This window comes from Phalacrocorax carbo, chromosome 8 (assembly GCF_963921805.1).
Source record: "Phalacrocorax carbo chromosome 8, bPhaCar2.1, whole genome shotgun sequence".
In the NCBI taxonomy this organism is placed as follows: Eukaryota; Metazoa; Chordata; class Aves; order Suliformes; family Phalacrocoracidae; genus Phalacrocorax; species Phalacrocorax carbo.
The window spans coordinates 3,118,650-3,145,925 of record NC_087520.1 but is presented as its reverse complement, the minus strand read 5'-3'; the positions used below and the strand labels follow the sequence as shown (position 1 = coordinate 3,145,925).

General features: G+C 44.9%; 1 protein-coding gene across 2 annotated transcripts in view; it reads left to right on the top strand.

The window, feature by feature from the left end:
• Positions 1 to 1,629: 1,629 nt before the first annotated feature.
• FSTL4 (follistatin like 4) overlaps positions 1,630 to 27,276 on the top strand; it is a 247,838-nt gene continuing 222,191 nt past the window's right edge. For both annotated transcript variants that reach the window (XM_064458304.1, XM_064458303.1), the window contains exons 1-3: positions 1,630 to 1,761; positions 6,824 to 6,959; positions 20,811 to 20,844. In XM_064458304.1, coding sequence (XP_064314374.1) covers positions 6,831 to 6,959; positions 20,811 to 20,844 — 163 coding nt within the window. In that variant the 5' untranslated portion in view covers positions 1,630 to 1,761; positions 6,824 to 6,830. The remainder of the gene's footprint in view (positions 1,762 to 6,823; positions 6,960 to 20,810; positions 20,845 to 27,276) is intronic.

Sequence of the window (27,276 nt, the reverse complement as noted above, 5' to 3'; positions counted from 1 at the left end):
AAACACTTCACATTGGCAGCGCAGACAGATATTTTCATAGAATAAATGATGTTGGTAAGCGCTACGACTTTTCTTCCTTCCCTTCAGGAAATGGGGAAGGGTTGTCTCCACTGATATTATTTCCGATTTTTTTCCCTCAGGAAAGAGAAGATCTCACTGAAGATGTGTCTCTGATTAGATTTCAGCTTTATTTTTTTTAAAAAACCTCAAACACTTTAAACCTATAGGCCAGCTGTGAAATACGCCCTCATTTCTTCTTTCAGGACCTCCTACCAAGACCTTCTTTTTATTGCCCACGCACAATTCACAGTCGATACTCCCCGGTTTGTTACGTGTGTGATTTCTTCTTTAATCCAAACCTTAAATCAGCAAGTTCAGATCGTTTCCTTGCTGGAGAAGGAAACCACAAAACCAAGAGTCCCTCCAAGCCTTTGGGTACGGTTTGAGTAGAATAAGCTCCAATTATTTTTTTGTAAACAGTGAAAATATTTCAGGGGTGCTGCATTTATTGGGCCAGAACTAAAGGTGTAAAAAATCCTGGAAAACCAACCTGTGTGATCAGTTGGTATTTCCTTAAAAAAAATAAAAGAAGGAAAAAAAAAAGAGAAAAAAGCTTACTGTCATGAAAGAGTCTCTTCTGCAACCTCCTGCCTAATTTTGTGGAATGATTTTTTAATAAGCAGATTTTCTTCCAGACTAGACCTGGTTTCTGAGAGCCGCCTGCGTCTTTTTAAACATCCAAACTGACGGGTCCCGTCCTTTCCACGCCGAAGCCGATGACAAATCCAATTTAGTTCGGCGGGATCCAGCTGCAAGATGCTTTAAGGGAAGAAACGCAAAAATTGGCATGTTTTATCAGGCCTTTCAGGCGCCGATCTCCTGATGGCGGGCGTCGCGTCGCCTTTGCGCTGCGTCCAGTTTGCGCCCGACCCCCCTCGCAGGTTTGGAAACCAAACGCCCGGAATCCTCTTTGATCCGGGGTCCCCTTGGGCCTTCCTCTCCTGCGAACGTCCAACCCTTCTTAAAAAATAAATGGGAAATTATTTTATCGATTTTTTTTTAAACCAGATGCGATGGTGAAGGGGAGAATGAAGGAATTCCAGTGTTTGCTTTTCTGTGCAATGAACAAATTCCACGTTTCCCTCCCTGTGGGACCACGGACGTGTGGAAAGAGCAGCACTGTGCAAACCACCCTGCCTCTGGCTCGTGCTGGTGGTGGGTCACCAGGACCCACGGGGGAAAACCCGGTGCCCCACAAGGCCCCCCCCCCCCCCCGTTTTAGGGACGTGTCACAAAGGGGGGGTGCTCTCGTGTCCCCCCGCCCCCCCCCCCGCTCCGCAGCAGCCGGGGTCCGGCAATCCCCCACGCGGCTCCCCCGGTGGGGTGCGTGGGGGAGCCGCGCGGGGTCGCCCCGTGTTTCTGACCCACCCAGGGCCCCGTGCCCCTCTCACTCCCCGAGGCCGCCCCCCCAATGTGTCCGTGTGTCCGTGCGTGTCGCCCCCCCCCCCCCCGTGCGTGTCGCCCCCCCCGCCCCGCGCGCCCCGAGGGGGCGGCCCCGCCCTCCCCTCACAGGTGTCGGCGATTGGGTGGAATATGCAAATGCAGCGGTGACGTCAGGCGGCTCCGGCCCAGAGAGCAGAAATAGGGCCGGACCGGCACGCGCCGCCGACTCGGCCGCCGCCGCTCGCGCCCCGCCCCGCCCCGCTCCCCTCAGCCGCTCCCCTCCGCCGCGCCGCTCCGCCGCTCCCCTCAGCGCCCCGGGTGAGTGCCGCGGGTGGAGCGCCCCGCACCGCCCTCCCGCACCGCGGGCTCCCGCTGCCCTCCGCGCTGCCCCGCGTCTCTGCGCGGTCGCGGCGGAGCGCTGCCATCCCCACCCCGCGCTCAGCGGAGAGCGACCGCGGGAGCTGCGGCGCTTTTCTCGCCGGTGCGCTCCGCGGGGTGTCCCGGCGCGGGGAGGGGGGTCCCCTCGGGGCTGGGGGTGTGTGGGGGGTCCGGATGCCGTCGCTGCCGCCCGCCGCGGACCCCCGGGCTGGGCGCGGTAACAGGTGGGTGCCCGCAGCGGGGCCGGGAGCCGGCGGGACGGGCTTGGAGGGGGTCGCTTCCCCCCCCCCCCCCTTCCCCACCCCGCGTTCCGGGTGCGTGGGGAGCAGGCGGCGGGAATGCCGCCCGTGGGCTGGACGCGGCTGCCTCCCCTCGGCGGGCGGCGCCGGGGTGGCGGTCCGCGTGCGCGTGTGTCCCCTGTCCCGAAGCTGGGGGGCTGCCGCCGTCCGCGGGGCGAGGGGCCGGGCGGCGCGTCCCGCCGCGGTCGCGAGCGGCGCCGGCGCTTCCCCCTCGGCGGCCCCTGGGTGGCGCCGTGGGGCCGGCGGCCGTCCGCGCCGAGCGCCCCGTCGGGGGCCGCTGCCCGCCCGGGGGCCGGGGTCCCGCGGGCCCCGGGCGCCTTCGCGCTCCCCTGCCTCGGGTGGAGTTCGCAGCCGGCAGCGGGGGCGTCTCTTCTTCAGAAGAAATACCGGCATCCTTTCCCAATTTGTCTAAAATGCTTCTGCGCGGTGGAAATAAATGGCTTTCTGGTGGTGGGAGGGATGGTTCGGGACCGCTCGGAGCGAAACCGCCGAGCAAACCTGCGACTGCAACATACCGGAGTGTCACAGAGGCAGCCTTGAAAACAGAGGTGAAATACCTGGGAGGCTTAGGAGCTTGTTGGCAGCCCTTCGTCCCCGCTGGATTCATGCTCCCGAAATTTTTTCTGGGAACATCGAAGTGCCTGGGAGAATTTAAAGATTAAATGGAGTATCTTTAAGCATGCTTTTAAACAAATGAAATGTCTGGTTTGTACTTAAACCTCACAGCTGAGTCCAATGAGTCCTTAACGTATCAAAACTTTAAGTATTTGTCGAAGATACTGCAGATAGCTGACTGAAATTGTTGTTTGGCTTCATTATGTCTCACTGAAGGGTTATCGTAGAACGGATTTTCTCCTTAATTTTGTAGCGCTTGTAGCACTCAGCAGAAAAATAATGGGCATCAAAAATTATTTTGCAGGCTGTAGAAATGCTGTTTAGATAAGGCTGAAGCAATTGGAACAGTTGATGGCAGAGGAGCCGAGGACCAGATTCGTATCTGGTGTTAATAGAGCCCATTTATACAGAGGTAAGGGGCTGGTCTGAACGCTTCCCTTTTGCTATAGCAACAGTCATAACTTCAGGTAATTAAGTTCAGTCTCTTCCTTTCCATTATGAGGCTTGTTGGAAATTATTAAAAGCCATTGTGAGCTATTAATTTCTTAATGCTAAAAAAATAAGCTGCAATTTAAGTATCCCTGAAAACAAACCCAATAACTGCTTTTGGCAAATTCTTTAATTTTATTACGGTTGTCATTAATTGAATTCTTAAAGCTCCACCGCGTTGTGGAGGAAAAAGTTGTTGTATCTCTGTGGCAATCTAGCTGTTTGACAGCTCGTATTGCATGTCACAGAAGGGCTTTAAACAAATTTTGCTGTTCCCCCCTCAAAGGGCTAATGCGATTAGTCCCCTTCCGTTTTCAAGGTGACCCTTTTTGCCTGAGCAGCTCTCCAACCCGTGCCCTAAAACCTGTGCCTGTCTCCTTGGCTTGCATCCGCCTGCTGTTGCTCCAATTCGTTCAGAGGCACTGCACCGATTTCCTTGTGAGTTGAGACTCTGTGTCTGTCGGGGGTCTGCACAGACCTCCCCCGAGCTGGGGCTGGGCGTTTTGCAACGGCACCCGCCGGGCTTGGCCATGGGGCACGGCCCCGGCGGGCTGGGCGCTGCGTGCGTGAGCGAGCCATCGTGCTGGAGCTTCTTCAGATAACGGTGTGTAGCGCGGTGCTGCTGTGCTTGGGGTAGTGTTTCTTGGTACAGCAATGCCAGCTGCAAGGAAGGCTGTAGCGCTGTTCTAGCTCAGAGGAAGAAACCGCAACCTTTAGGAGAACTTCTGGGCTTTGCATAGTATCCTCTTCAATAGAAGAGCTGAAACTGCTTTGGAAGGAATTCCCCTGGAAACAAAGGAAATGCAGCAAAGGGATGTGATGCTCAACTTCTTGTTTACTTTAAAATAGTCTGGTTTCATTCTAGTGTCTGCATTACAATTAGTAGATTAAAATCTGCCTGTTTGCTCACACTCCCCTCCATCCCCAGCTCTTGGGCTTCTAATGTTTAGCCACAAACACTGTTAACTTTTTTTTTTCTCTTCTGTACAACAGCTTGTTTTATGCAAGCACCTCCATATGCAAGTTTCGATTTATCTGGGCAGCGATGGTCCGTACAGGCTCACGTCCTGCAAATCTGTGCCTTGTTCAAGTGAGGAAAGGAAATCGGTAGGAAAACTTGTCTGAGTTTACAGTGGCGGTCTGGATCTATTCAATCAATTTGCATTTTTCTGTTGACTTTGGGGAACTCTGAACAGCAATCCGGTAGCTGTATTGCCTAATGCAACTGCAGACCAGATTCTGCAAGGAGCTTTCCACTTAGCTCGGGGTAAGGTGATGCCGAGGGACGGTTTAGGATGCCAAGTGACGTGAAAATGCTGTATGATTTCAGAGTTAACCCTCAACTGGATATTTATGGTGTCTATTTGTTGCTTGGTTTAGGCTATTTGGGTATATAATGTATATTAGCATATCCTTTTATTATGAGTGAGAGCAATTAGTGTACTGTCAGTCAGGATGTGGTACAATTAAGTAATTTCTAAACTGACTAGAGAAAGATGTTCTACAAATTCCATTTCTAAAACAACTGGAGTTTCTAGCAGGTGGAGGCTGCCTTTTCAGTTTCATGAGTGTTACAGGCATCCTAATCCAAATACCATCAAGCTTTCCAGCAGTTGGTTATTTACTAAATACACATTAAACTAGCTAGTCCCTGTTTTGCTCTAGGATTGTAATTTCAAGCAGCATATGAGTCGGAGGTCTCTAGAACTGCAAAGTGCTTTAGTTGTATTTGCTGTGACGGTATCAACTGAGCATACAAAACACCTCTATAAAAACCGTGAGAAATAGTATTGCTGTGCAAGAGCAATTCGTAGTGTAACAATGTACTTGTCCCTTATTGATATAGTGAATTTGGCTTATTAAGCATTTATTTGTAGTAACATTACATCTGAGGTTTCTAATTGGAGTTTAGAAAGCCTAATAAATTGTGATTTTAACCTGAGCGCTCTCAATTCAGGGTGTTTACATTAGTGCTGAGAGAAAGCGATGCCTGAACACCGCGGGTGCATGGTACGCGGCCGCTGTAGGCTGTGCCCGTTCTGTCGGTGGTGTGTCTTTGGGCAGATGAAATAGCGGAGACCAAGCCAGCACTGGTGCAATGGTCATGGCTCCAAAATTAATACTGATGCACCAAGGCTTGGATACACCCTGCAGCAAATGCACGGCATGAAAGCACTGTAAAACGAGTCCTGTCAAGGCAAGGTATGTCATGGTGACTTAATTCAGCTAGGCTTAATTTTGCCATTAGCAGGTAACTCGCCTTGTTAATGTATATTGCTCAAACCAAGCATCAGCCTGTCACTTGCATGCTATAGAAATGTCATCGCTTGCTTCATTAAGTGGTCATTATGCTTCGTTACGGGTCCGTGTTAGCATCTGCTGCAGCTGCTGTGAAAGGTCAAAACTTCCCTCAGCTACTGTAGAAATGGTACCAGGCCTGAAGATTCCTTTGGTATTTTTAATGTGAAAAGTAACGGCACAATCTGGTGTCCTGTTCCCCCAAAAGTTCTGAGCTTCCGGCTCACCAGCGCGGGGCTGCGCACGTATGCAACACGTGGTAGTTCCATCTGATGACACTTTCAGTAACTATGCTGGTTTGACTTCCACATTCACTCAAAAAAACACACAAGGCAAGAACCACTGCTTAGGGTGGATGCTGTTGTGGTGGAAATCCTTGCTTGCATTGTCCCAGTCCCTTGCAGCCAGTGGGGGCTGTGGTGCGGCACTGCTGGGGAGGTGCTGCTGCTGCTGAGTAGGGTGAGTTTGGGAGGGGTTGGAAGTGGCTCTGTTTGGGACAGGGGCAAATGAGTGGAGAAATCACAGCCTGAGGAGGGGCACACCTATGTAGTGGTTGGAGAAACACATCAGCCCTTCTCAGCACAGAGTTTGTTTCATGCCTTGCAAGTCTTAGTGGGTTTGGTGACCGTCTGGGCGGGAGCCCTCATCCAGGGGAGGAATGACTGTTCCTGTGTTTTGGGTGTCAGCTGTCAGACCCTGCTGGCCCTGCAAACTGATCTTAGCCTAAGGGGGTGGCAGTGGCTGTATCTGCTTGAGGTAACATCATCCTCTGAATCTGAGGGGACTAATGATATTTTCTGTCAGTTGCTGGAAGCCTCCAGTGGTCAAAGAAGTGAATGTGAGTGTTTGGGGCTTTCCTGAAGATCTGCAGAGGGTACAAGTGTGAGTCCGTGACTAGGAGCAGCCCTGTGCTGCTAGGGGTTCTGGAGATGGGATAAAGTCACCCTTTGGCTTCTGCAGTGCCATAAGCTTGGGTTTCGATGTGCCTTGCTCTTGGCTGCAGGAGTTAGATTTAGAAATCTCAGCGCTCTGGTTCTACAGGTGCTGTGTGGGAACAGCGTGTTTTGGGTAAATATTTCACCAATCTACTACACTGTGGGAATTCATTGCCAATACACTGGTGGGTGCAAACCAGGAAAATCGGTGGTTTGCTGGGTGTGCTGTGGGAGTCTGCAAAGCTCCATGAGCACCGACCGAGTGCGGATGGGTGCTGTCAACTGACGCGTCTGCTGTGTTCTTGAATCTGAGCTGAGTTTTGTTGCGAGATGACTGTTTTATGACTGTTCTCTTGTTTTCAACAGGCGTGACATGATGAAATCAAGAAGCTTTTGGTTATCTCTCGTATTGTTTGGGGTTTTCCCGTTGGTCACAAGGGGATGGATGGACATGGACAGGAGCAGAAGGCTGTATTTGGACGCAGGGGGGCTGCATCAAGAGGTACTGTACATTAGCTGCTGCTGCAGCTACAACCCTTGTGTTTCTATTTTTGTGCTGTGTTCAGGCTTTCTGTACTGTGGAAACAGAAAACAAGTGAGGGCATATCCATGTATATTGGTATTAAACACCTGCTGAGGAGGTCAGCGAAGAAACAGTGATTGGGTACAAACTTGAAGCAGAAGCTCTCACACTTGATATTGCCATTGTCCTGGGAGGGAAATTGTGCATCTGGCCATTGTGGAGATGCCATCTTTGCCCCAAAGACTTTATGGTACGCTCTGTCCTGGGGCTGCTGGGATCAGTGAAACTAAATTTAATAAGCAAACTTTGTCCTGGCTCTTCATTTGGGTCACTTTTACTGCCTAAAGTAAAAAAGGAAGACTGAGCCATAAGTGGTTCTGAGAGAACCAGCAAAGTTGCTGCCTGGAGTGTTTCCCTCCTGACTTTCTGATGTCAAACCCCTGTGAAGTGCAGAGTAATCGGAAAGGGACCAAGGGAGCAGGGTGGCTGTAGCGAGGGGCGGTGATCTTGATCCAGCTGGAGACGACCCCTAATGCCTGGCTTGACGGGGAGGTGGGACTCCTGATGTGTTGCTGCAGGATGATAATGCACCCTTCAGCCTTTGGTCCCTGGGCTTGTGGGAGTGGAAGAGCAACTGAACCTGTTCTCAGTCCTGAAGGTGACAGCGTTGGTTTTCGTTTCAGTGATGTGGATTAAGCAGGTCCCCGTTCTGATGGGTGTCCGGTGCAGGCTGTCCCAGCAGGGACGGTGGCTTTCTGGACCTGAGCTTGCCATCTGGGTTTGCCGCACAGATGTGCGTAGGCTCACATTTTCCCGTGTCTGAGTCTGAGGCATGCAAATAAGGCCATAAAAATCCAGAAATGTGACTTTCATGAAAAGAAAATGAACGCTGAAACAATTTTAGTTATTTAATTAGTTACTGATTATCATAGGTTTGCTAAATGGTTGCTCAGATGCCTGAAAGTGGGAGATGGTGGGGGAGGTCAGGGAAAGGAGGCTTTGGTATTTTTAACTGCCTTTGCCTAGAACACTTGCATACTAGCAGCCACGTTAGTCAGTGCCAGGCTAATGGTGAGCGCTTGATGGATTCATGCTGTAATTTGATCTCTTTAAGCTTCAGGATTTTGTTTGACTTGGAGAATCCCATTTCTCCCAGTCACATCCCATCCACAAGTGCCCACGGTTGTGTGCATTATTTCATTAAAGCAGTTTAAACCAATTAAAAAGGTGTTTTTCACTGCTCATCAGGACTGAAAATCATCCTGATGGAGTTGGAGATTCTGCAGTTCCAAGCTCTGTCTCAGGTGTACTTTTTCCTTGAGGTAGCCATCCTCCATTCTGTGAAAGTGAGGAAAAACAGTTCCCCTTTGCACCACCACTGTTATTTTGTTGCTGTGTAGGCTCAGGTAGTACCCTGGAGCTCTGTTAAACACGTTCTTGTACTGTCTCACATCGCTTTTGCTTTCTTATGCGAAAGCATGCAAAATATTTAATTCTTTTTAATATTAAAAAAAATCTTCACTAATGCATATTAGTTTTGATTTTTTGAAAAAGTTACTCTGAGGAATTAAATTAATTACTCAAATTATTGACTTTAACATAAATTGTAGAACTGTTCTACTACTTGAAAGATTAATTCATTTGATCTTCCTCTCAAAACCATGAAGTTATTGTACCAATTACTTGATCTTGCTGGAGGTCAAAGGATCTAAGCTGGAAATGCATTTGTTCAGATTTGCACAGAATTTATAGCAGGTGTGAATATAAATTTTTAATATACAAAGGAGGCAGTTAAAATAGCTTCAAGGGATGTAGGTTATAATGCAGATTTTTAAAAAAAACTGTATAGAAGGCTTGTTCCACAATAAAGTGTGTTTATATGGTGTGGCACCAAACATCAAGATGAGTCAGGAAGCCCCAAATGTACCTTCAGGTAGGTCAGTGAAATTGAGATAACTGCTGTTCTCTTTCAAAATGTGTTTAGTTTATCTTTCAGCAAATAATTTAGCCATAATATGTTTTTAATAATAAAAATAATCTGAAAGCCTTTGCTAGTGATACTGGTCTTCAATCAGTTTGGAGCTCCTTACTCATGGGAAGCGTTTGTTAGCTACTAAATTCATGGTTTGATTAATATGTAATGCCATTAACATGCATTTCAATCACTGGATCGCAAATAGAAAAGCTCATAGCACTTCACTAAAATTGCTTTGAAAATGTGTAAAGGGTTAATTTACAGGTCAAATAATTTGAAGTGTGCTCTGATCTCAAGTTCCTATGGACTTTATGAAAACAAGTACTTGGGTGTGGGTCACTGACCTTCGCTAATACTTGTCCTGATCTACACAGGAACAAGTTTACGGAATCAAAAACATTGCTTAATTTATGTTCAGATTGCTAAATCGATTTCTTCATGGTCTGTGGTAGAATTATTGCAGTTGTGCTTTGCATTTATAAAGGAAAAGTAAGTCTTGAGGCCATAGACTGCAATATACAGCCCTTCTGCGTGAGAAATTAACTCTCTAATACAGCAGTGGTATATGTTTTCCTGATGCTCAGCCTTCCAACTCTCAAATTTATGGGCTGTTCCTGGGAAGAGGTTTGTTTTCTGAACTATTTTTAGTCCTGATTGGAGTAGTTAATAAACGTGTATGCAGTCTGAAAATCCATGGATGGAGAAAGAACTACAATAGAAAACCTAATTTAAAAAAGGGCAGTGTTTGTATTTAAGTGAAAAGCTGCTTCTTGCCTGGTCCATCTTAATTTTTGGAGAATATTGCTGTCACTTTTACATTGTGAGGGTGCAGGAAAGCTCTTGAAGCCTCTGGGTGATGCCCATGGAGGTTCTGTGGAGCAGGAGGTGCAGCTTCCCAGGGCTGAACCATCATGGGACTAAATCCTTCTGAGTGGGATATGTGCCAAAATACCTAAACATAGAGCTCACCTGCTCTGGGGTGATGTTTTTGGACAGGTTCTGCCTTCAGCAAGACTGATTCTGTGCTAAAGGTGGACAGTTTAGAGGTGACCACATCTCATGGGCAGCTCTGTGCTGGCTTTGGAGGGCTTTGAGTTGCCCATGAAGCAGCAGGTGCTGCAATCTGGGGTCACCTCTCCTTTCTTGAAAGGAATTCACAAATGTAATTCTGCGAGTCATTGCCACTGGTGGTGGCTGAAGGGAGTTTCAGGCATGGGCATAGCAGAAAAGGGACAAACAACCTGGATTTGAAATAACGTTGGAGTTTGGGTTTGAAGGAGAACTTGGCCAGGAGATTCTGATGGAGTAGTACCTTGGCTTTCCACTCAGTCTCTACAAGGTAACCCACGCTAGTAGCGCAAACTGATATTTCAACGTACTGGGGTATTTTACGAAAGCATCGAATTAAATATTGAGATTTGACAGCTTGCTGGCCTTCTCTTGTTCCCACTTTCTCTGAGAGGCTGCTTTTCTGTGTGTGCCGAAGTCAAGCTGGGTTTGCCGTGGTTCTTGGGGCAAGTTTCTCATCTCCCCGACCCGTGGTGCAGCAGAGCAGCACTGCAGGTCTTCGTCAGCTCTTCCAGGAGCGGGTCTCCCATCTGCTGCAGGGAGCTCCTCAGACACAAGTTGGCACAGTGCTGCATCTCAGAAATTAAATTCTGTATTATGTTTTCTGGGGCACTGCTGGCAGGTAGCCTGAACAATATTGTCCTAGCTGGATAGTGTGAAAGTGGAGAATAATCCTGTGTTGTGGTACATGTATAGTTATTTTGTGCTGAATTGTTAAAGGAAATATTTGGATGCCACTGATAACCCCTGAACAGTACAGGAAAGACTGGCAGGTGTCCTGCAGTCAGCTCTGGGCTGCAGAACCAGAACTGCCTTGTGGTTCTGTAGAAATACTTCATTGTTCGTACTTGACTTTCATGCTGTGCTCTCTTTTTGCCACCCATCCTTCTATTTAAGAAGTCTCATGAGACACCAGAAATGTGCACAGCACCCCACGCTCGGGTGGGAGAAGAGCCGTGGCCCTGGGGAGGCTCTGCCAGCGCAGAGCTCACAAGTCGTGCTCTGAGGGCTCACATGAGTACCAGTGGCTCTTGCAGGTCCAAGCACTGGCCTGTTTGCTTTTCCCCTCCCCATGCTGCGAGATGTTCATACCTCACTGATGCATCTTAACTGCCTGATCCCTGTAAGGAGCAGGACACTGTTAGTGTACAGTGGTATATCAAATTAGGACTGTGACAGCATGGTTCAGGGGTAAACTGGACCAGCTGTGCCAGCATTATTTCAGTTCCTTGATAATTTTTACCCATTATGTTTGCTACTTTGTGGTTTATGCCTTAAATTATATTGCCAACCTCCCAGTAGCATGTGTAGTTACACCAACACTTATTTTTATGCTGATGAATATGGCAAACATGCTCATTTCTTTAAGGTACCATAACTTTCTTATTGCATTTAGAAGGTGTTGGCTGTATAGGTTTTCCATTGTCTGACTTGTTCATTAGTTAGTACTTGCATGGCACCTGAATGGCTTAAAAATCTCCAAGTGATAAATGACTGCAACCAGCTGGATCATACCAGCCCTTCAGTGCCATCCTGCACAGGATGAAGCATCCGTCTGGAGTCCACTCACAGCCTCAACTGCGCTTGTCCAGGAGTATCGGTTACTGCCAAAATTCCTAATTACCTTCAGATTCTTTAATGTTGTTTCACTTACTGCCTCAGCTGAAGACCACAGTTGGTTATTCCAAGCAGCAGGAGTGTCACGGGGATGATTTTGTGCTCCTTCCCCCAGCAAAGTCGCATTTCCTAATCTGACAGGAGCGCTTTGGGAAGTAAGGCACAGAACTGCAAAGGCTTTGGATAAAAGCTTTTGCTTATAATTCAAATAGAAGTGTAATTTCAGAGCATGAGCTTGGAATAAGACAGGAACAGTGTACCAATTTTATATGGAGTTGAAGATCTAATATCCTGGTATTTTAAGTATTATTATTAGTAATGTATTCTCTGCCATGTGTGCACTCTTCCTGCTTGTAAGTCAGTTTGGAGGAAGTAAGGAAAGAATCAGATTTGAATTAAAATCTATACTGGGTTACAGCCTGCTCCTGTTTTAAACATTAATGAAGGTAAAGGGAGACAAGACTTGAATTTATTTTTGTATCGCTTTGGTATGTACTGATAATTCACTCTTTGTTACCTCTGTTTATGTGGTATCTCTAACAAGCTGGAACTGCTGTTTGTAGATGGTTCTAAATCTTAACTAGTATATTTTCCCTGTGGAGATGAGAAGCTTTTACCCAGGGTGCTGGTTATCAGAGTATCGGCAGTTCAAGGGGCTGTGAAATGTTTTTCTAGTGTTTGGATACACATGTTGGGGTCCTTCTGCTGCATCCCCAAACCCACCTACCCCCTCCCTTGTACCCAGAGGGTTTAATAAATGCTGCGTCCTATGGGATGGTACCCAGAGAGTTTAATAAATGCTGTATCTTATGAGATGCGATTATGCTTGAAGTACTAGAAGATGTGAATGTTGGGTTACTTGGAACAAGGCAGGTACTGCATATGTGAGTAACCGCATAACATTTGAAGAGTTTTATAGATGCTTATGGTTCAATAGTGAGAGTGTCAGGGATTGTCAGGGTGCATTTACAGCACAACTTAAAGATTAAACCCTCTTGTATGCAGTCCCTTGTAGAACCAAATCCTGTTTTTTTTTAAAAAAAAAACTTCTGGGAGGATGCAGTGTGTGGTACCTCTTGGTGGTGCTGCAGTGCCCAACCTGCTGGGAGCTATCAACTTCCAGCTAATGGCAACGGGGACCACCAGCTGCTGCAGGGGTGCCCTCCCTGTGGTTTAATTGGTACCTTGGATACTAATGACCTTGACTTTTGGTGCTGTAGCTGGAGGTAGGTAGCGCTTGGATGCTGTCCCCTGGGGAGCGGAGGGGCTGTGGGCTCGGTGTGCCCAGCTCTGCGCTGAGCTGTGGCACAAACTGACTGCGGGAATCAAATTTCAGGAAGTTTCTCATGTCACAGGTGAGCAACTGTGAAAAATCATACCTAGGTGGGGAAATGCTCGTATATTCCTGAAGCAGAGAATAAGATGACTAAAACATCTTGCAAATAAAAAAAATCGAAGGTGTATTTATCTTGGCTATGATGTGGCAGAGGGTTATGCTTTCTGATATTCTGTTCAGAAGCTACTTAACCTTAAGAGACTAAATATTGAATAATTTTTTTCCAAATGTAGCATATCCTCCCTTCAAAAAAAAGCCTGTAGCGGTAGCTTGTAAAGGAAGTCAGTTCTACTTTAAGTCCTTCCTACCAACAAGCAGAGGAATGCTTAGGTTTTTTTTGATTAGGAAGGGCACATCTGCAAATTTGAGGTTTCTAAAACAGGCATCCCATGTGCTTCCCTCTGACAATGTGGAAATTTATGGAGCTATACCTGGTATTTCTCATCTGAAGTCCAGAAATAGTAGTGAGTAAAATCAGAGATGCAGCAATTATCTCAATTAGCTACCGTATGGGTGAGCAGATGATTCTGTGTGATCTGAGACATCAGAGCTTCTCTCAATGTTTATACCAGACAGGACAAATCTAAATTGCCAGCGTCTGTACTGATAGCAAGCTTTCTCTAAACAGCAGCGCATGATTTATTTTTCTTCCTCCTGCCTGGCTCAAAACAATAAAGTGGATGTTCTCTGCCTCATTAGCATCTTTTTTGAAAATATACTGTGTTCGTGGTTGTAAACAGAAAATCCTGATTGTCAGACTAAGCTGCGTATTAGTCATAACCACTGCAAATGCTTCAGTCCGTGTGCAGAGTGCCTCACCTAGCCCTGCACTGCATGTCAGTGTAATTTTCTTGACCCCTCGCTTGAGATAAAGAATAATATGCTTTGAAGGGAGAAAAAAAAATCCCTTGCATGATAATCTATTAATAGGAACAGCCACTTCTTCATTAATTTGCTAAATGACTCAGAGCTGTATATTTAGAAATTGTACAGCAGTTAGGCTGATCCTGAGAGGCAGACCCCTTGAGACTTGATGTGTGCAGAGGTAATATCTAATTTAGTGATAGACCCAGCGTGAGCCCAGCGGCATGTGCTGAATTTGATTCAGCCCCCTGCACAAGCACTGCAGAGTTTTCCACAAAGTATCTGGTAAGAGGGAGGCTACAGTCCCCCAAAACAGCCAACTTGTGGATCTGAAATGTGGCACCTGTTCTTCTGCACCTCTTCCGTCTGCTACATTGTTTTTGGCAAAGTCCCCTATGTTAACCTTAGCTTATGGTCGTAAGAAAGGGACTTCTTTTGACTAAATCTGCATCAGTGTTAGAGGGCAGGAGACTGAAAACACTGCAAGGCTGCTTGTGAATTGCTTCTTGGGGGCAGGTAGCACCTCTTTGGTACATGTTAAGCATCATGCTTGTGGGATCAGAGGCTGCCAGTCTGTAGCCATGTACAAATCTCTAAATACTGGTCTGCAAATGGAGGAAGCTGGGAAAGAAAAATGAAGAGACACTGTACTGTGAAGATTTGCACCTTCAAATACTACATTAAGCTATTGCTTGGTGATTCCTGCTGGTGATGCGCCTCTGCGTGACTGGATTATAAGCACTTATCTTCTGGTTTTAGTCAAAGGAAAAGTAGGAAGAAATAGCAGGCAGGAACCTGTCTTTCCTGATTTCAAGCCTAATTGTGACCGTTTAATTACTAACCTTGCAAAGCATGCTCACTCTTCAAATTAGAATGCAGGAAATTGCATGTGGCTACATGTGGGTGCGCAGGGACAAAAGGAAGAGCAAATGTTAAAGAAAAATCAGGAAACAGTCCTTTTTCCCTCCCTGTCAGTAGATTACCTATGTGCATTGCACATCCCTTACAAACCAAGCATAAAGTCCTATGTAGCTGCTGTAACTTGTAACAGTGCTAGGCTCTGCATGCATTTCAGAGCAATATTTTAGGGCAGGGAGCCTTGTCCCATGCTGTTTCTTGTTATGCCTGGTCTACAGCCCCATGGGGCAGCACTGGGGCTGTCCAAGCGCCTTGTGGACAGGAATATGCTGCTCAAATATGTCAACCAAGTGTATGAAAAGCTTGTGTGGTTGTGATTGTTGTCCAGCCACTGGCAATTTTATTAGTGGGTTGTCATATTTCTATTTAAATGGCTGCTAAGGATGTGTATTACATTCTACACCTTAATGTCTGGTCTATAGTTGTAGGATCCAGGTTAACAGATTGCTTTTAATCACGCAGAGCAGCTTTGACTGATGTGCTGTTATACTTCCATCAAGGAGTTATAAATTCTAGATACCTAATGACACTTTTCTAACCTCCTGTAGATGGTTAATATTACTTGCCTAAAGGCTGGGCTTTGTCACTTTGCTAGAGTTGAGGAGAACTTCAAGAGCAGCTTGTTTGTGTGTCTGCATCTTGTCCCCAGTCCCATGGGTGTGTTAGAGCTTTGGAGAAGCTCTGCATCACACTGTGCTTCCTGCACTGTTTCTGAATGACCTCCCCTTGCTCATGCTGCAATAATCATTTTGTACAGTTAGAGCATCCGCCTGACTGTTCTGCTCTGCCTGCGCGTTCCTTGGCTGGGGAGAATATGTGGATGTTGTTAATAGGGATTGCCCTTGAGGTGTGGGAATCGGATTTCTACATAACAAACAAGTCACCGCAGTTTGGTACAGCAATTTCTTGGGCTTCACAGATCATTATTTTCCAAATCAGAAATTAGTCCTGCAGTGCATTAGTCTTGCCTGTAGTTAGACATCTAAGAGGAACATGCATGCGGTCCTTCCTTGCCCACCCCCCCACCTCGTTTACTTGAGTGCAGCTCTAACAAGTGAAAATGGTCAACTGCTGGTTAGCATTGGTATAATAGAGCTAAGCCAAAGGGATCTTCGCAGAGTAATTGGCATTCTTAGTGTGGCAGTGGTTCTTTTATGTGTCCTGGGCTTCACTTGTCAAAGCCATTCAAAACCAGTACCCCTAAGTGCCAAGACAGTGAATAGGGCTGGCCAGCGAACTTGAGTTTGTTCAACCATAGGAGAGCTGAAGCCAAATCTTCTGTCATCCAAGAGTGCAAAAAAACCACAAATACAGTGTAGACTGAAGTAAAATACAATAGTTTGTTCAGCCTTGAGAAAAAGAGGCTCAGAGGGGATCTCATCACCATGTACCAGTACTTAAGAGGCAGCTACAAAGATGGTAGAGACTCCTTTTTTACACGGAGTCCCATGGAGAGGACAAGGGGGGATGGACACAAGTTGCTCTTGGGGAGATTCTGATGGGACATGAGGGAAATTTTTCACAGTGAGGACAGTCACCATTGGAATAATCTCCCCAGGGAAGGGGTTGACTTGGACACCTTCAAGAGCCGTCTGGACAGGGTGCTGGGCCATCTTGTCCAGACTGTGCTCTTCCCAGAAAGGTTGGACCAGATGATCCCTGAGGTCCCTTCCAACCTGGGATCCTGGGATTTGAGAAAGGAAACCTTGGACTGTAAAGTGTTTTGGTGGAGATTGGAGCTTGAGGTAGGAAGGTGCTGTGTGCTCTCTGCACGTGGTGTGATGCCCCCCCCCTTTTCTCATGGAGTTGAGATGAGGGGCCTCCTGCATCATCAAGAGCAAAGCAGATGCTCACGTAGCCTGCTCTCCCTGCAACAGGGATTTACAGGAAGAAGAGAGCTTTGCTGTGTTGTGTAGTGCACAATATGTTCTGTGTGGCTATATAAGACAAATGTAGATGTGTTTTTATGCAGAGGTGTTTAAAGGTTTTATTTACACTGGTAGCAAACAACCTGAAAGTGGTTTTGCTGCTCGGATCCATCACTAATGATTGTCAGTAAATCAGTTTGCAGCCCATTGGCTCTCAAGCACTGTACTGTATTGTGTATTCTCCCCGCGTAGTTGTATTTTAATGCTGCACAACAAAGTTCTCCCCGACTCCTGCCGCCCCGTGTTTGTTCTGAATGAAATCTGATTCTTCATTCCAGAAGCGCTCGGCTCGTCTTTGGGCCCATGATTCAGCATTAATCAGGAGCCTATAACACAAACCAGCTATTATGTCTTGGCAGGACCTCTAGATGCTGTCTTCTGAAAGACTGACATTCCCTTTCTGTAAGAGCAGGAAAGGACTTTGTGCAAAACAGTTGCTAAATTGCATAAGGTTCATGCAGGTGTTTGATGTGCAGCACACGGCAGCTCCGGGGGAGCGAAGCTGTGTGACAGCGGGTAGTGAACTGTAGTTCTGATTTTTATTTTATTTTTGTCCCTCCTAATCCAGGTAGGATTACTAATCGTATTTGATGACACTGTATCTGCTCTCATGCTCTGACGCTGAGTTGGTTAATTTTTTGGAGATGGGGTTTTTCAGTAGCTCCATATCTGGTGAAAAGCAATACTGGAGCAAACGTACTACATTGATTTCCCCGTAACAATGATTAGGCACTTCAGATGCAGAACAGAGGGGCCTTTTATTCTGTGTTCAATTAACTAGCATTAAAAAGGAGGAAAATAGGTGCTAAAAGCGAACCTTGACAAATAAAACTGTTGTATTGCATTAATGAAATGCTATTTAAAACGGTATTCGTGAAAACCTTGATAGAAGGAATGAGAAATCTGAAACAATTTTTTCCCTTCAAAGCATATGATTTATGCTCTGATAAAATTAGTTCTTTAGTTAAAGGAATTTGCAGTCATTAAATGGTGCCCATGAAATAAGTCTCATTTATAACCATCTGCTTTCTGGCTGCCACAGAAAAGCATTCCTCCTCGGGCAGTGCATCCAAGAACTTTAGTGTCATTTTTATCAAAATAGTTTGGTTCTCTGCTAGTAACATGATTAAAACTTCTGTGTGATTTTTACTTCAGAGCAGTGTCTTCCACTTCAAAGAAAGGGTGACTACTCCTTTTTTTTTTTTGAGAGATTGCCCAAGTCATAGCGTGCAGCACGGTGCTGTGCCTGCGGCCAGGCTCGCTGGTAATGTCTCTTAGTGGTATATTAGATCACTAATAGAAAGGTCTTATGTTCAACATGCCCTCAAGGAGAAAAATTAGCATCGTTTCTTCTTTTCTGTGCTACAGAAGAGAAATGATTGGGTTGAAGCAAACTAAGAAGGATGAGTCCTTGCCATAGTCTCACTTTACTAGGAGAACAGAAGCCACAGTTGTGTCTGTACCTGAAGCTGATGCCTTTTTGTGGCTGCTCTTTAAGTCCTGCCGTGGTTGCCAGGTATTTTTCCCATTTCTCATTTTTTCTGCAGCGTTGAGTGTTCTCAATTGCCATTGGTCGGTCTTCATGGAAAGAGGTGTTTTGGGGAAGCACTGGTATTCTCCCACGTAATGAGAAGTGTTGACTTGCAGCCTGACCTCACATTCTCCCTTTGCATTTCTAAGACGCTTTTCCTCTGAATCCTGCGTCTGTTTTGTGGGGAAGTTTACACTTATTACAGCTTATAATTATAAAGGGGAACAGAGTAAAAGACAGGAAACTTTGAAGACTATCCTTTGTTTTTCACGATGTCTGTGCAGTTTCTTTCATGGAAATACCAAAAGGGTATTTAATACAAGTGAGCTGACTCTTGAATTTTTTATAGAGTATGATTGTCTTTTTTCTTTTGATCAATGTAATACTTGTAATTAGTTTTAGTGTTTCTAAGCTTTTGAACTGCAGAGAATTCCAGCAGCTTGTTGAAGTGAGGGGCTCCAGGGGAACTTTAAAAGTACTCTTCCCTTTTGCATATATTACACGAACATGTGCTTAATGATAGCAAGCTGTATCTGAAGTTTTTTTTTTATCCTGTGCCCCACCTCTCAAACTAATATTTTGAAAAGCTCTGAGAGGTCCCTGGAGTATAACTGTCTACGCAGCTCAGAGCTTGGCTGCCTAAAGAGGATAAATGCTTTGAAGTCTGTACTAATCCTGAATGCCATTTTACATATTTCTCAAGATCACTGAGGTAGCGTCCTATGGGGAATAATGACTTAGTATTCCTACAAGCAAATACCCATTTTTTTGTGCATCCCCCTCAGTTGACTTGGAGGGTGCCAAGGGGACCATTTCTGCTGTTCTGATCCTTTGTGGGTTTGGCGAAAGCTTTGTTTTTGAGAAAAACTGCTTGCTGGTCACTTGTAGGAGAAAAGCAGTATCTCCTGCATACAGAACTGGTGATAATGGGCAAGGTATAAATTGTCACCATGTCTGAGCAGAGCTGGGCCAGGAGATGTGTGATGTGATGTGGTCCTCTGGGTTGGAGGAACGTCTGGCTTGGGGAGGGCCCTGCCCAGAGCTGGGCCCTCGCTGGGGTCCTGGAGAGGGGCAGGAGGCAGAAAGGGGCAGTTCTGTAGGCAGTAAATGAAGAGCTTAGCATGCGGTGCGGGTAATGTTCCATCCTTGACTAAAACACCTCACTCAGAATGACCTGGTGCTGCCTGATGTATGTAAGTGAGGGAGGTAAGGCCTTCAGGAGTTAGCCGAGCTAACTGCTGTTACTTCCATAAGCTGATTTTTTTTTTAATTTCTATCTTCTTTGAAAAGCTCTGTATTTTTCATCGTGTGCTCCAGTGGCAGCTTGCTTTATTTTCAATTACCCTGTGGCAGGGTGCTCCGTACCGCAGAAGGGGACTGTGGAGGTATTTCATTAGATGCTTAGCACTATACTTCCCTTTGTCTAAATGTGGTCTGCAGGGAGGTGCTTTTAAAAAAAAGGTGAAAAAGTACAATGAAATAATAAGCTTCAGGTGGTCTAGAAAGCTCAGATGTCTGGGGAGTCCATGTGTTATTTCCTTATCAAAAGGGAGCAGAGAAACCAACCTTTTTGTTACTTCATTCTCTGATAAACAAACATCTAAGAACAGTGAGTGCTAAGGGAATGAAATGAGGTTAAACAAGGCACATCCACAAGAGTAAACACCTGCCTTACAAGCTTTTGGCAGGGGTCTGGAGAGTTTGCTCGTCTCCCCTGTGTCTGGGTGGTGGTGGGCACCATGGTGGAGATGGTGCTGGGGCCTGATGGCACTTTGGGGTCTTCCAGGTTTAAGTTTGCACTCAGTGGCTTTAATCCTGCATTGCCCTTCAGTGACCAGGTCACCACGATTCCAGGCAAGATGGTCTTTTAGAGCCCTCCAGGATTCCACTGTTTTCAATACCGGTTGCAAGAAGTAACTCGAATGATGGGAATTATAAGTATTTGTAATTAACACATAAATAATGTTACTGCTTGGAATTAAATATTTATTCCTCTGGAGTCTCACCATTAGTATAAGTAGATAGTGTTGTCTGGGAATGCAATACCCTTTGAGACGTTATGCAGTGTCTTTTTAAAAGAAGTCTCTTTACTAGAGATGGTGGTGGTGCTTAGCAAGAAATAGGGCAAATGATGTCGGTGGGCAAAGATGGAAGCGAGCCCTCAACTCTAAGCATGAGTAGACCAATTGCTTTGAAATTATTCAGGTATTTGAAGAAGTCTCTGCTAAAAATGTCTGTAATGGCTCCTCCCTCCTCAACCCTAAATCCTTGATATAGTAGTAATAACCCTCCTAGCTGCTCCCTTTTAACATCAATGGGGGGGGGGGGGAATCTATTTTAAAGAAAGATATTGTGTTCTGCCATGTAACTTATCACTGAATGATGAATCAGTTTAGATGATGTATTGATCCATTAAATATCTGTGGACAAACTGAAATGTACGCTTGTAATTAGTTATTGTGTAGAGCTTCACAGGTGCTTTTCTGGGACAATGATTAATGTTTTTAGGGGTTTCTTTTCAAGCTGCCTTTGAACAATTTTGGTATTTAAAAAAAAAACCCCACCCACAAAAAAATTCTCTTTTTCCTTCTAGGACTCCAGAAGGTTTGAAGTTACAAGACGAAAAGGTAGGAAAAAAATACAGTTTTCTTTCAATGTATGTGTTGGTGTTGAGTATTCTCGCAGTAACTTTCTAAAACAAACATGAGTTTACACACTTGAAAGAGCGTACTGCTGTGGGGTTTCAAAGAGACTGCCTCCTAACGCTTGCCTGACAGTTTTTAGTGTTGCAAATTGTGGTGTTTTCTTCTTTTTCAATGAAAAGTTGCTTTTTCAGCACAGAACTGCGTGATGGTATTGGGGATGCAAGTCAAGGTTTGTTGGGTGCTGGCGGAGTATCAAAACTCTGACCCTGGAGCATTTCAGGGCAAAAAAGGTCCAGACAGGGTTTTCCATGCATCAGCACACTGCAAATAGACCCAAAGGTGCAGCAGTGTTAAATGTGAGTCGTGCTGGTGCCCTGAGCTCAGATCCTGCTCCTGTGAACCCGTTTGCAGTGTAACTAATTGGCTGCTGCCGTGAGAGGCTCTTTGATGGTTCCTGGCAGCTGGGTGAGAATCAGCCATCAAAGAGCTCATTCTGGTTATCATTAATTTTGATTTTGTTTAGCAGATGTTTTCCGGATCAGGCAGTTGCTTGCCTCATCTGTCTCGGTATAACGTGAAGCGGGTGGCACACTCCCTTCAACAGATTAATGCATTCCCCTGTTTTGTTCCAGCAGCTTCTTTAATTGCTTCAGGCATCCTGTATATTGGGAAGAGGGGGTAACTACTACTGTTTTACTGCATAAATGAAAAAGGTCAGGTTCAAGGGTAACTTTTCATCTGGGCAAATAGTCTCCTCTGGGTATTTTGTGGTTATTTTCATTTGTGTTGTGTTTGTGGTTTTTTGGGTGGTTTTTTTTTTCCTGTGAGGCTGAGGCAGCAGAGTGTCTTGAATAAATTAAAGATACGGCTTTTGCTAAAAGTGAAATATGCTTAGCTCTGATTTCCATTACATATGTGTGTGTGGTCAAACTTCTGCCACTTTTCATGCAGAAATCCAGTTTTAGTGGACTTCCCTTGATGTCAGACTGAGGAGGGCTCTTGGATGGTTCAGGGTTCCTTTGAGATGCAGAAGAGCGTCTTGGCATCCTGGATGTGGAGACATTTCAGTCATGCTTTAGCTATAGAGTTTGTGGTGCAGTTCATCATAGACATGGAGACTGAATCCATGCTTGTGAAAATGGACTTAATGAATAAAATTCTGTGGAAATATCCCTAGATCAGATATGATTTAGGTCTCCAAAATTTACTTCCCAATGAAATACCTACAAGAACTTAAATCCAGCAATTTTTTGAAAGCATGACTGAGTTTATAGATCATGTGGGTACTTGGGAAACGTTACTTCAGACCAATAACTAGATTTTGAGATGAATGCCTCTAGACACCAAATTTCCAGCCTCAGTTATGAGTTATGCTGATTTCTCAGTGCCTTCACAGGGTGGCTGAGACCTGACTTCCATTTGGAGGGGTGAAACCATACCTTTTTTTCAGAAATGAATTGACTATAATGAACTTCTCCATCAGAAGGCTTCTTAGATCCACAGATGGAGTGGAGAGAAGGGGATGGTAGTTGGGGAGTTGAGGTCTATGGATAAATTGGGCTTATGCCCAGCAATGCAATCTGAATGCATACTTGAATAATCAAGTATGTCTGAAGAACTGTGAACTTCTCCGAAGTCAAGAAGAAAATGCTAACAAACAGAGTAAATACATCTTGGTCACAAAAGCCTGTGGATTTGCGGAGCTACCTGGGGATTTTCTGCAGTGGTTAAGTATCTTCCTCTCTGGAGTTAGTCCTCAATACTGCCCATAAAATAATTCAACAAAAGCCTTCAGAAACCTGTTCAGTATTAAAATGTGTGCAGAGCAGATACCACTCAGTGCTAGAAAAAAAATAACGGGAGGGTTGAAATATTAGTTATGCACATGAAAGCTTTTATTATAAATTTTGTGATACGGTATGGTCTGATTTTAAGATTCAGGCCTTTTTTCCCCTAAAATGGTAATTTTTGTGGATAATGGTTTTTACCTGAGGAAATTAGATGATTGGAGAATATTTGAGGGTGTGGAGGGTTATGCTTGTTGACTTCCCTTGGTGGAAGATTTGCCTTTCTGTGAAAAGCTGAAAAACTTTGAAACTTAAAAATACCTAATAGAAAGTACCACAAAGGTGAGAGCTGCAGTGAACTTGCTTTGTGCCTGCTTTTATTATCCCATGCCCATGGACGAGTCGGGGATAATTAAAAAAGCTTTTGGTGAAAGGAGGGGAAATCCTGCCTTACACTTTTCAGAATTTTTCTCTTTTTTTTTTTGACAAAAGCTTTGAGTACCTTAGATTGAAAGCAGACCCTCTTCTTTCAAAGGAAACAAAGCCTTGATTGTCGTCAAATGGGCCACGGGTAAATACTAACTCGCCATACTTCATTCAACAAATAGTCCATGTAATAGCCAGTTGATGGTCAGTTGTGCTGGGTTGTGTTTATATGAGATGAAAGAAAGAGATGTGAAAACACTTTCTTCCTTTTTTAGCTGTGGATGAGTGTAGTTAAACTGGGAGGCTTTTGGTTTCGGAAGTGTCAGGACTACATATGCTGGAGAAATTTTGAAGCTGCTCCAAAGCCCATTACAGTCGATGAATGGCTTTCCTTTGACTTCTGTGGGCGGCAGATCAACTATAATTGCATGATCTTTTAATTGCTGTGGTACGGAGGGGAGATGCTTCCCTGACTGCAGCTGGCAGCCATCTTCCACTGTGATGTAAGAAGACTGATTTCCTTCTGAATTTAAACAGAAATGGCTGCAGATCTATTTTTGTTCCTGGTATGCCTAACTGGTGTTCAAGTATTACCCTTTTTGACTAAAAATGAACTTTTAACCCAAGAAAACTCATTCTGGTAGTTGAATAGAAGCTGCAAGAATACCTTCCTAAATTCAGTTTTGCTCCCAGTGGGTCATGTATACAACCTGCTGCAGGTCCCATCTCCGTTATGCTCATGTAATGGAAAGCAGAATATGGTGTGAGGTGCCAGATTTGGTGTTGCTAGCTTAAAAAAGCAAAACCAACAAAACAAAACCACATCACAAACTCAAGAAAACCCAGCGTGTGGTAAACAAGCACAGGATTTGAATACCATCTCTTTATATTGCTCTTTTGAACTAAAATCAGGGGGCTAGTTAGAGCAGGCAGACCTTTTTTCAGTTATCCAGTCTCTTCTCTTTTCCCATGTCTATCTAAATACTTTTCCAATATTTACTCCATATGTTTATATATGATTTCAGGGGTTAGCATTGTTGCTGGTTCCTATGCACTACCTGCCCTTAGTCCACAGGGAAACTGAGCAAAAACGTTAATAAGCTGCACACTTACATCAGCTGCCCAGGACAGTGAAATAGTGCGGGAGAGCGAAACAGGAGTAGGGAGCCAGGAAGAGCAGCAGCTAGTGCAGATTAGGTGGACGTGACAGGCCTTTAGTGAAAAGGATGGAGAATAGCATGCAACAGAAAATCAGGAGACTAAAGGGTTTATGGTAAACTGGAAGAAGCACTGGACCAAGGTCTGAAGGCAGCACCTGTAAGTATTTGGCTTGACAGTGGCAGGGCTTAATTTTAAAGGTTGGCGAGTTTTCTCTGTGTAATGAGTGTAGATGAATGTGTGATACTTCTCTGTTGCTGTAAATTAGACACAATTTAGGTATGTAAAAGCCATATACATCCATGTCCATCGCATTCCCCATGTCTAGCAGAACAGGGCCTCCAGTGGTTTTCCCAACTTCTTGAGTTGCAAGAACACAAGAACTAATTCTGCAACTTCTGGAGGTAACAAATGCTCCTGCTCTTGTTGGCAGTGTGGGGCTAAAGGCTGCTCAGTACTAGAATAAATTGTCTGCTGAGTGTAACTCTACGCCCAAGCGTATGTATAGTCACATTAAGCATAAAGAGGCAGATCTTCAGTAGATACAAATGAGCAAAGCCATGCTCAATTTAATGGACCACCTTTGCTCTTTCCTAGCTGAAGATCCAGCCCAAGCACTTAAAACTTTTGTTTTTATGTTGCTTGCAATCATCCATTCAACTAATTTGTGTCAAAAGATGCTTTTGAAACCATTCAGCCAAGAAATGTTGAGGCAGATTGCTTCCACTCTGTTTGTCCATATAATCTTATTAAATAAGATGCAACTCCAGATTTATTCAGACAGATGACATCACACTACCATAAAGATATGAACTTAACTATCTATTTGGAACTGAAAGGCTGAACCCTCTCTGAAGTGTTCACAAACTCTGTGTTGTGGATGTCCTGCTTGTATTTGTAGCTATTTATTAAGGGTACACAACCCTCATTGTTACAGTACGTTTCCTGATCACAGAGAGGAGCACTCCCTGAGCTTTCCCAAGTTGCCATGGTTTTACTGAAAATCTCTGGGGCTGCATCAATTAGCCAACAGCTTAAGAAATATTTTATTACTTGCCACTTGACATCAATTCTTATGCCCTAGATGAAAAACTGACTCATGGTTATAAAACAGTAATGCCCTTTAGAAATTCTATGCACTTCGTCCTTTCTTCTTGCACATTTCAAATTTCCACCTAACCATGGAAGATGAAAGGCTCTCCAAACTTGGCAGGAACGGCAAGTTTCTCTCCTCAAACCCTTCACGAATACAATGAAGTGATCGGTGGTAATTACTTTTGTAGTAAATCACCTATTAATTTCCCATCCTGTTGTTCTTTTCCTATTGCTTGAGTCCAAGAAATTTGGTTTTGTTCCCTGTGGCCTGGTCAAAGCTCACCAAAACCAGTAGCTGTGGCTGTATTGCTCTTTAGAAGCAGCTCTGCTCCCAGCATCATGGTTGCCTGTCTATCCCTGTGACATCCAGATTATGTGATACTATGCCAGATATACGTATCTGCACGTATATGCTATGTGTATACAGAGTCGGCATGTTCAGAAACACACCAACTTTACCTTCAGGATATGCCTGAAGTTCAGAGGATGGGTTATGCATTAAAAGTACCTGTTTTGTAGGATCACAGGTAGGAATAATTTCCATGTTCATTACACTGATTTTAACAATTACTCAGCCTTTACTTAAAGCAAAGGTTCATGTCCCTGTCCATCTCAGCTGCTTTTTGTTTTCATAGAAATGTTTATTATCTCTGGCTTTTCAGGGTGTATGTCAGCGAATGGCAGTGTGTTACCTGGGGAAAGATATTTGACTGGATCAGAATATTAATCTGATGTTTAGCTCCTGTTTTTCTGAGTTTGAGAAACTGCAGTCCCTCAGCACTTTTTGTACCTCATCCCACTTGAACATTATTCTTCAAATACACGATGCAGTGGGGATGCCTAGTTTTGCAGTGTTGGCAGGGGGATTAGGTAGAAATAATGAAGGTAAAAATATTTTCAAGGAGCTGCTCAAGGCATTTTTTTAGCTTGGATTTTATTTTAGGAGTCAGGCTAACCCAAACTGGGGGGGAAGGGGCAAAATTGTTCACTCCCACATACTGATCAGCAATGGTGTTTAATTAAAACTTGACATATTGTGTGGTTCTAAGTGACAAGAGCCAACAGATGGAGTAAAACCATGTGGAGGGGGAAGAACCCCAAATAATCAACTCATTAGCCAGTGTTACACACAGTAGTAAATTAAACAGCCATACGGATACTCCTTAGATAGTCTGAACAGTAGCTGTTGGTATTGCACACGCGTGTATGGGACTCTGGGCAAGGATGAGTAGCTGCAGATGCTGAGCAGTGAATTGCAGCTCAGCCAGGGAGTTTCTGAGCAGTTTTCTAAACCAAACAGTGCTGGTTCTAGTGGTCATGTTTGGCTTCCAAATCACTGTTTGTTCGTTCAGATGGATTACTTCTGAAAATGTGAACGCAGCCACGGTTTAGCCCAGCTTTGCCAGCAGACATAGGAAACCCATTGCATGCCCAGCCCTCGCGGTGCTGGAAGCAGAAGGGTTTTTGCAGGCTTAAGACTCTTGTAAATTGATACATCAGTTTCTGTAGTTAAGTACTTTGGGGCAGGAGCGGGAATGAATTCTGCTCATGGCAGAATGGGCATGAATGTTTAGTAAGTAAATATAATAGTATGTGGCTTTGCTAGAGCAGCAGATTGATGGACCTGAAGGAGTTGAAGCAAAAACTTCTTGAGCAGCAGAAACCAGGCAGCTGTTCCCAGCATCAGGCCGGAGGAAGGAGCTTGTAGGCAAGCTTAGGGAGTGGCCAGAGTTCAGTTTCCTGGGTTGGAGAGAGGGAGAAGATGGAAGTAAGCCAGAAAACTAAGACTTTGAGGATTTACAGGGAGATGCAAAATAATACACATATGTATTCCATACTACCATACTTCATAAATAGGCATCCCCAATGCAGAGTACTGAGGCTGGATGTGCCCGAAGGCATCACTCTCTCCATCTGAAAGCAGAATAAACTCTTCTGGTCTGGCAGC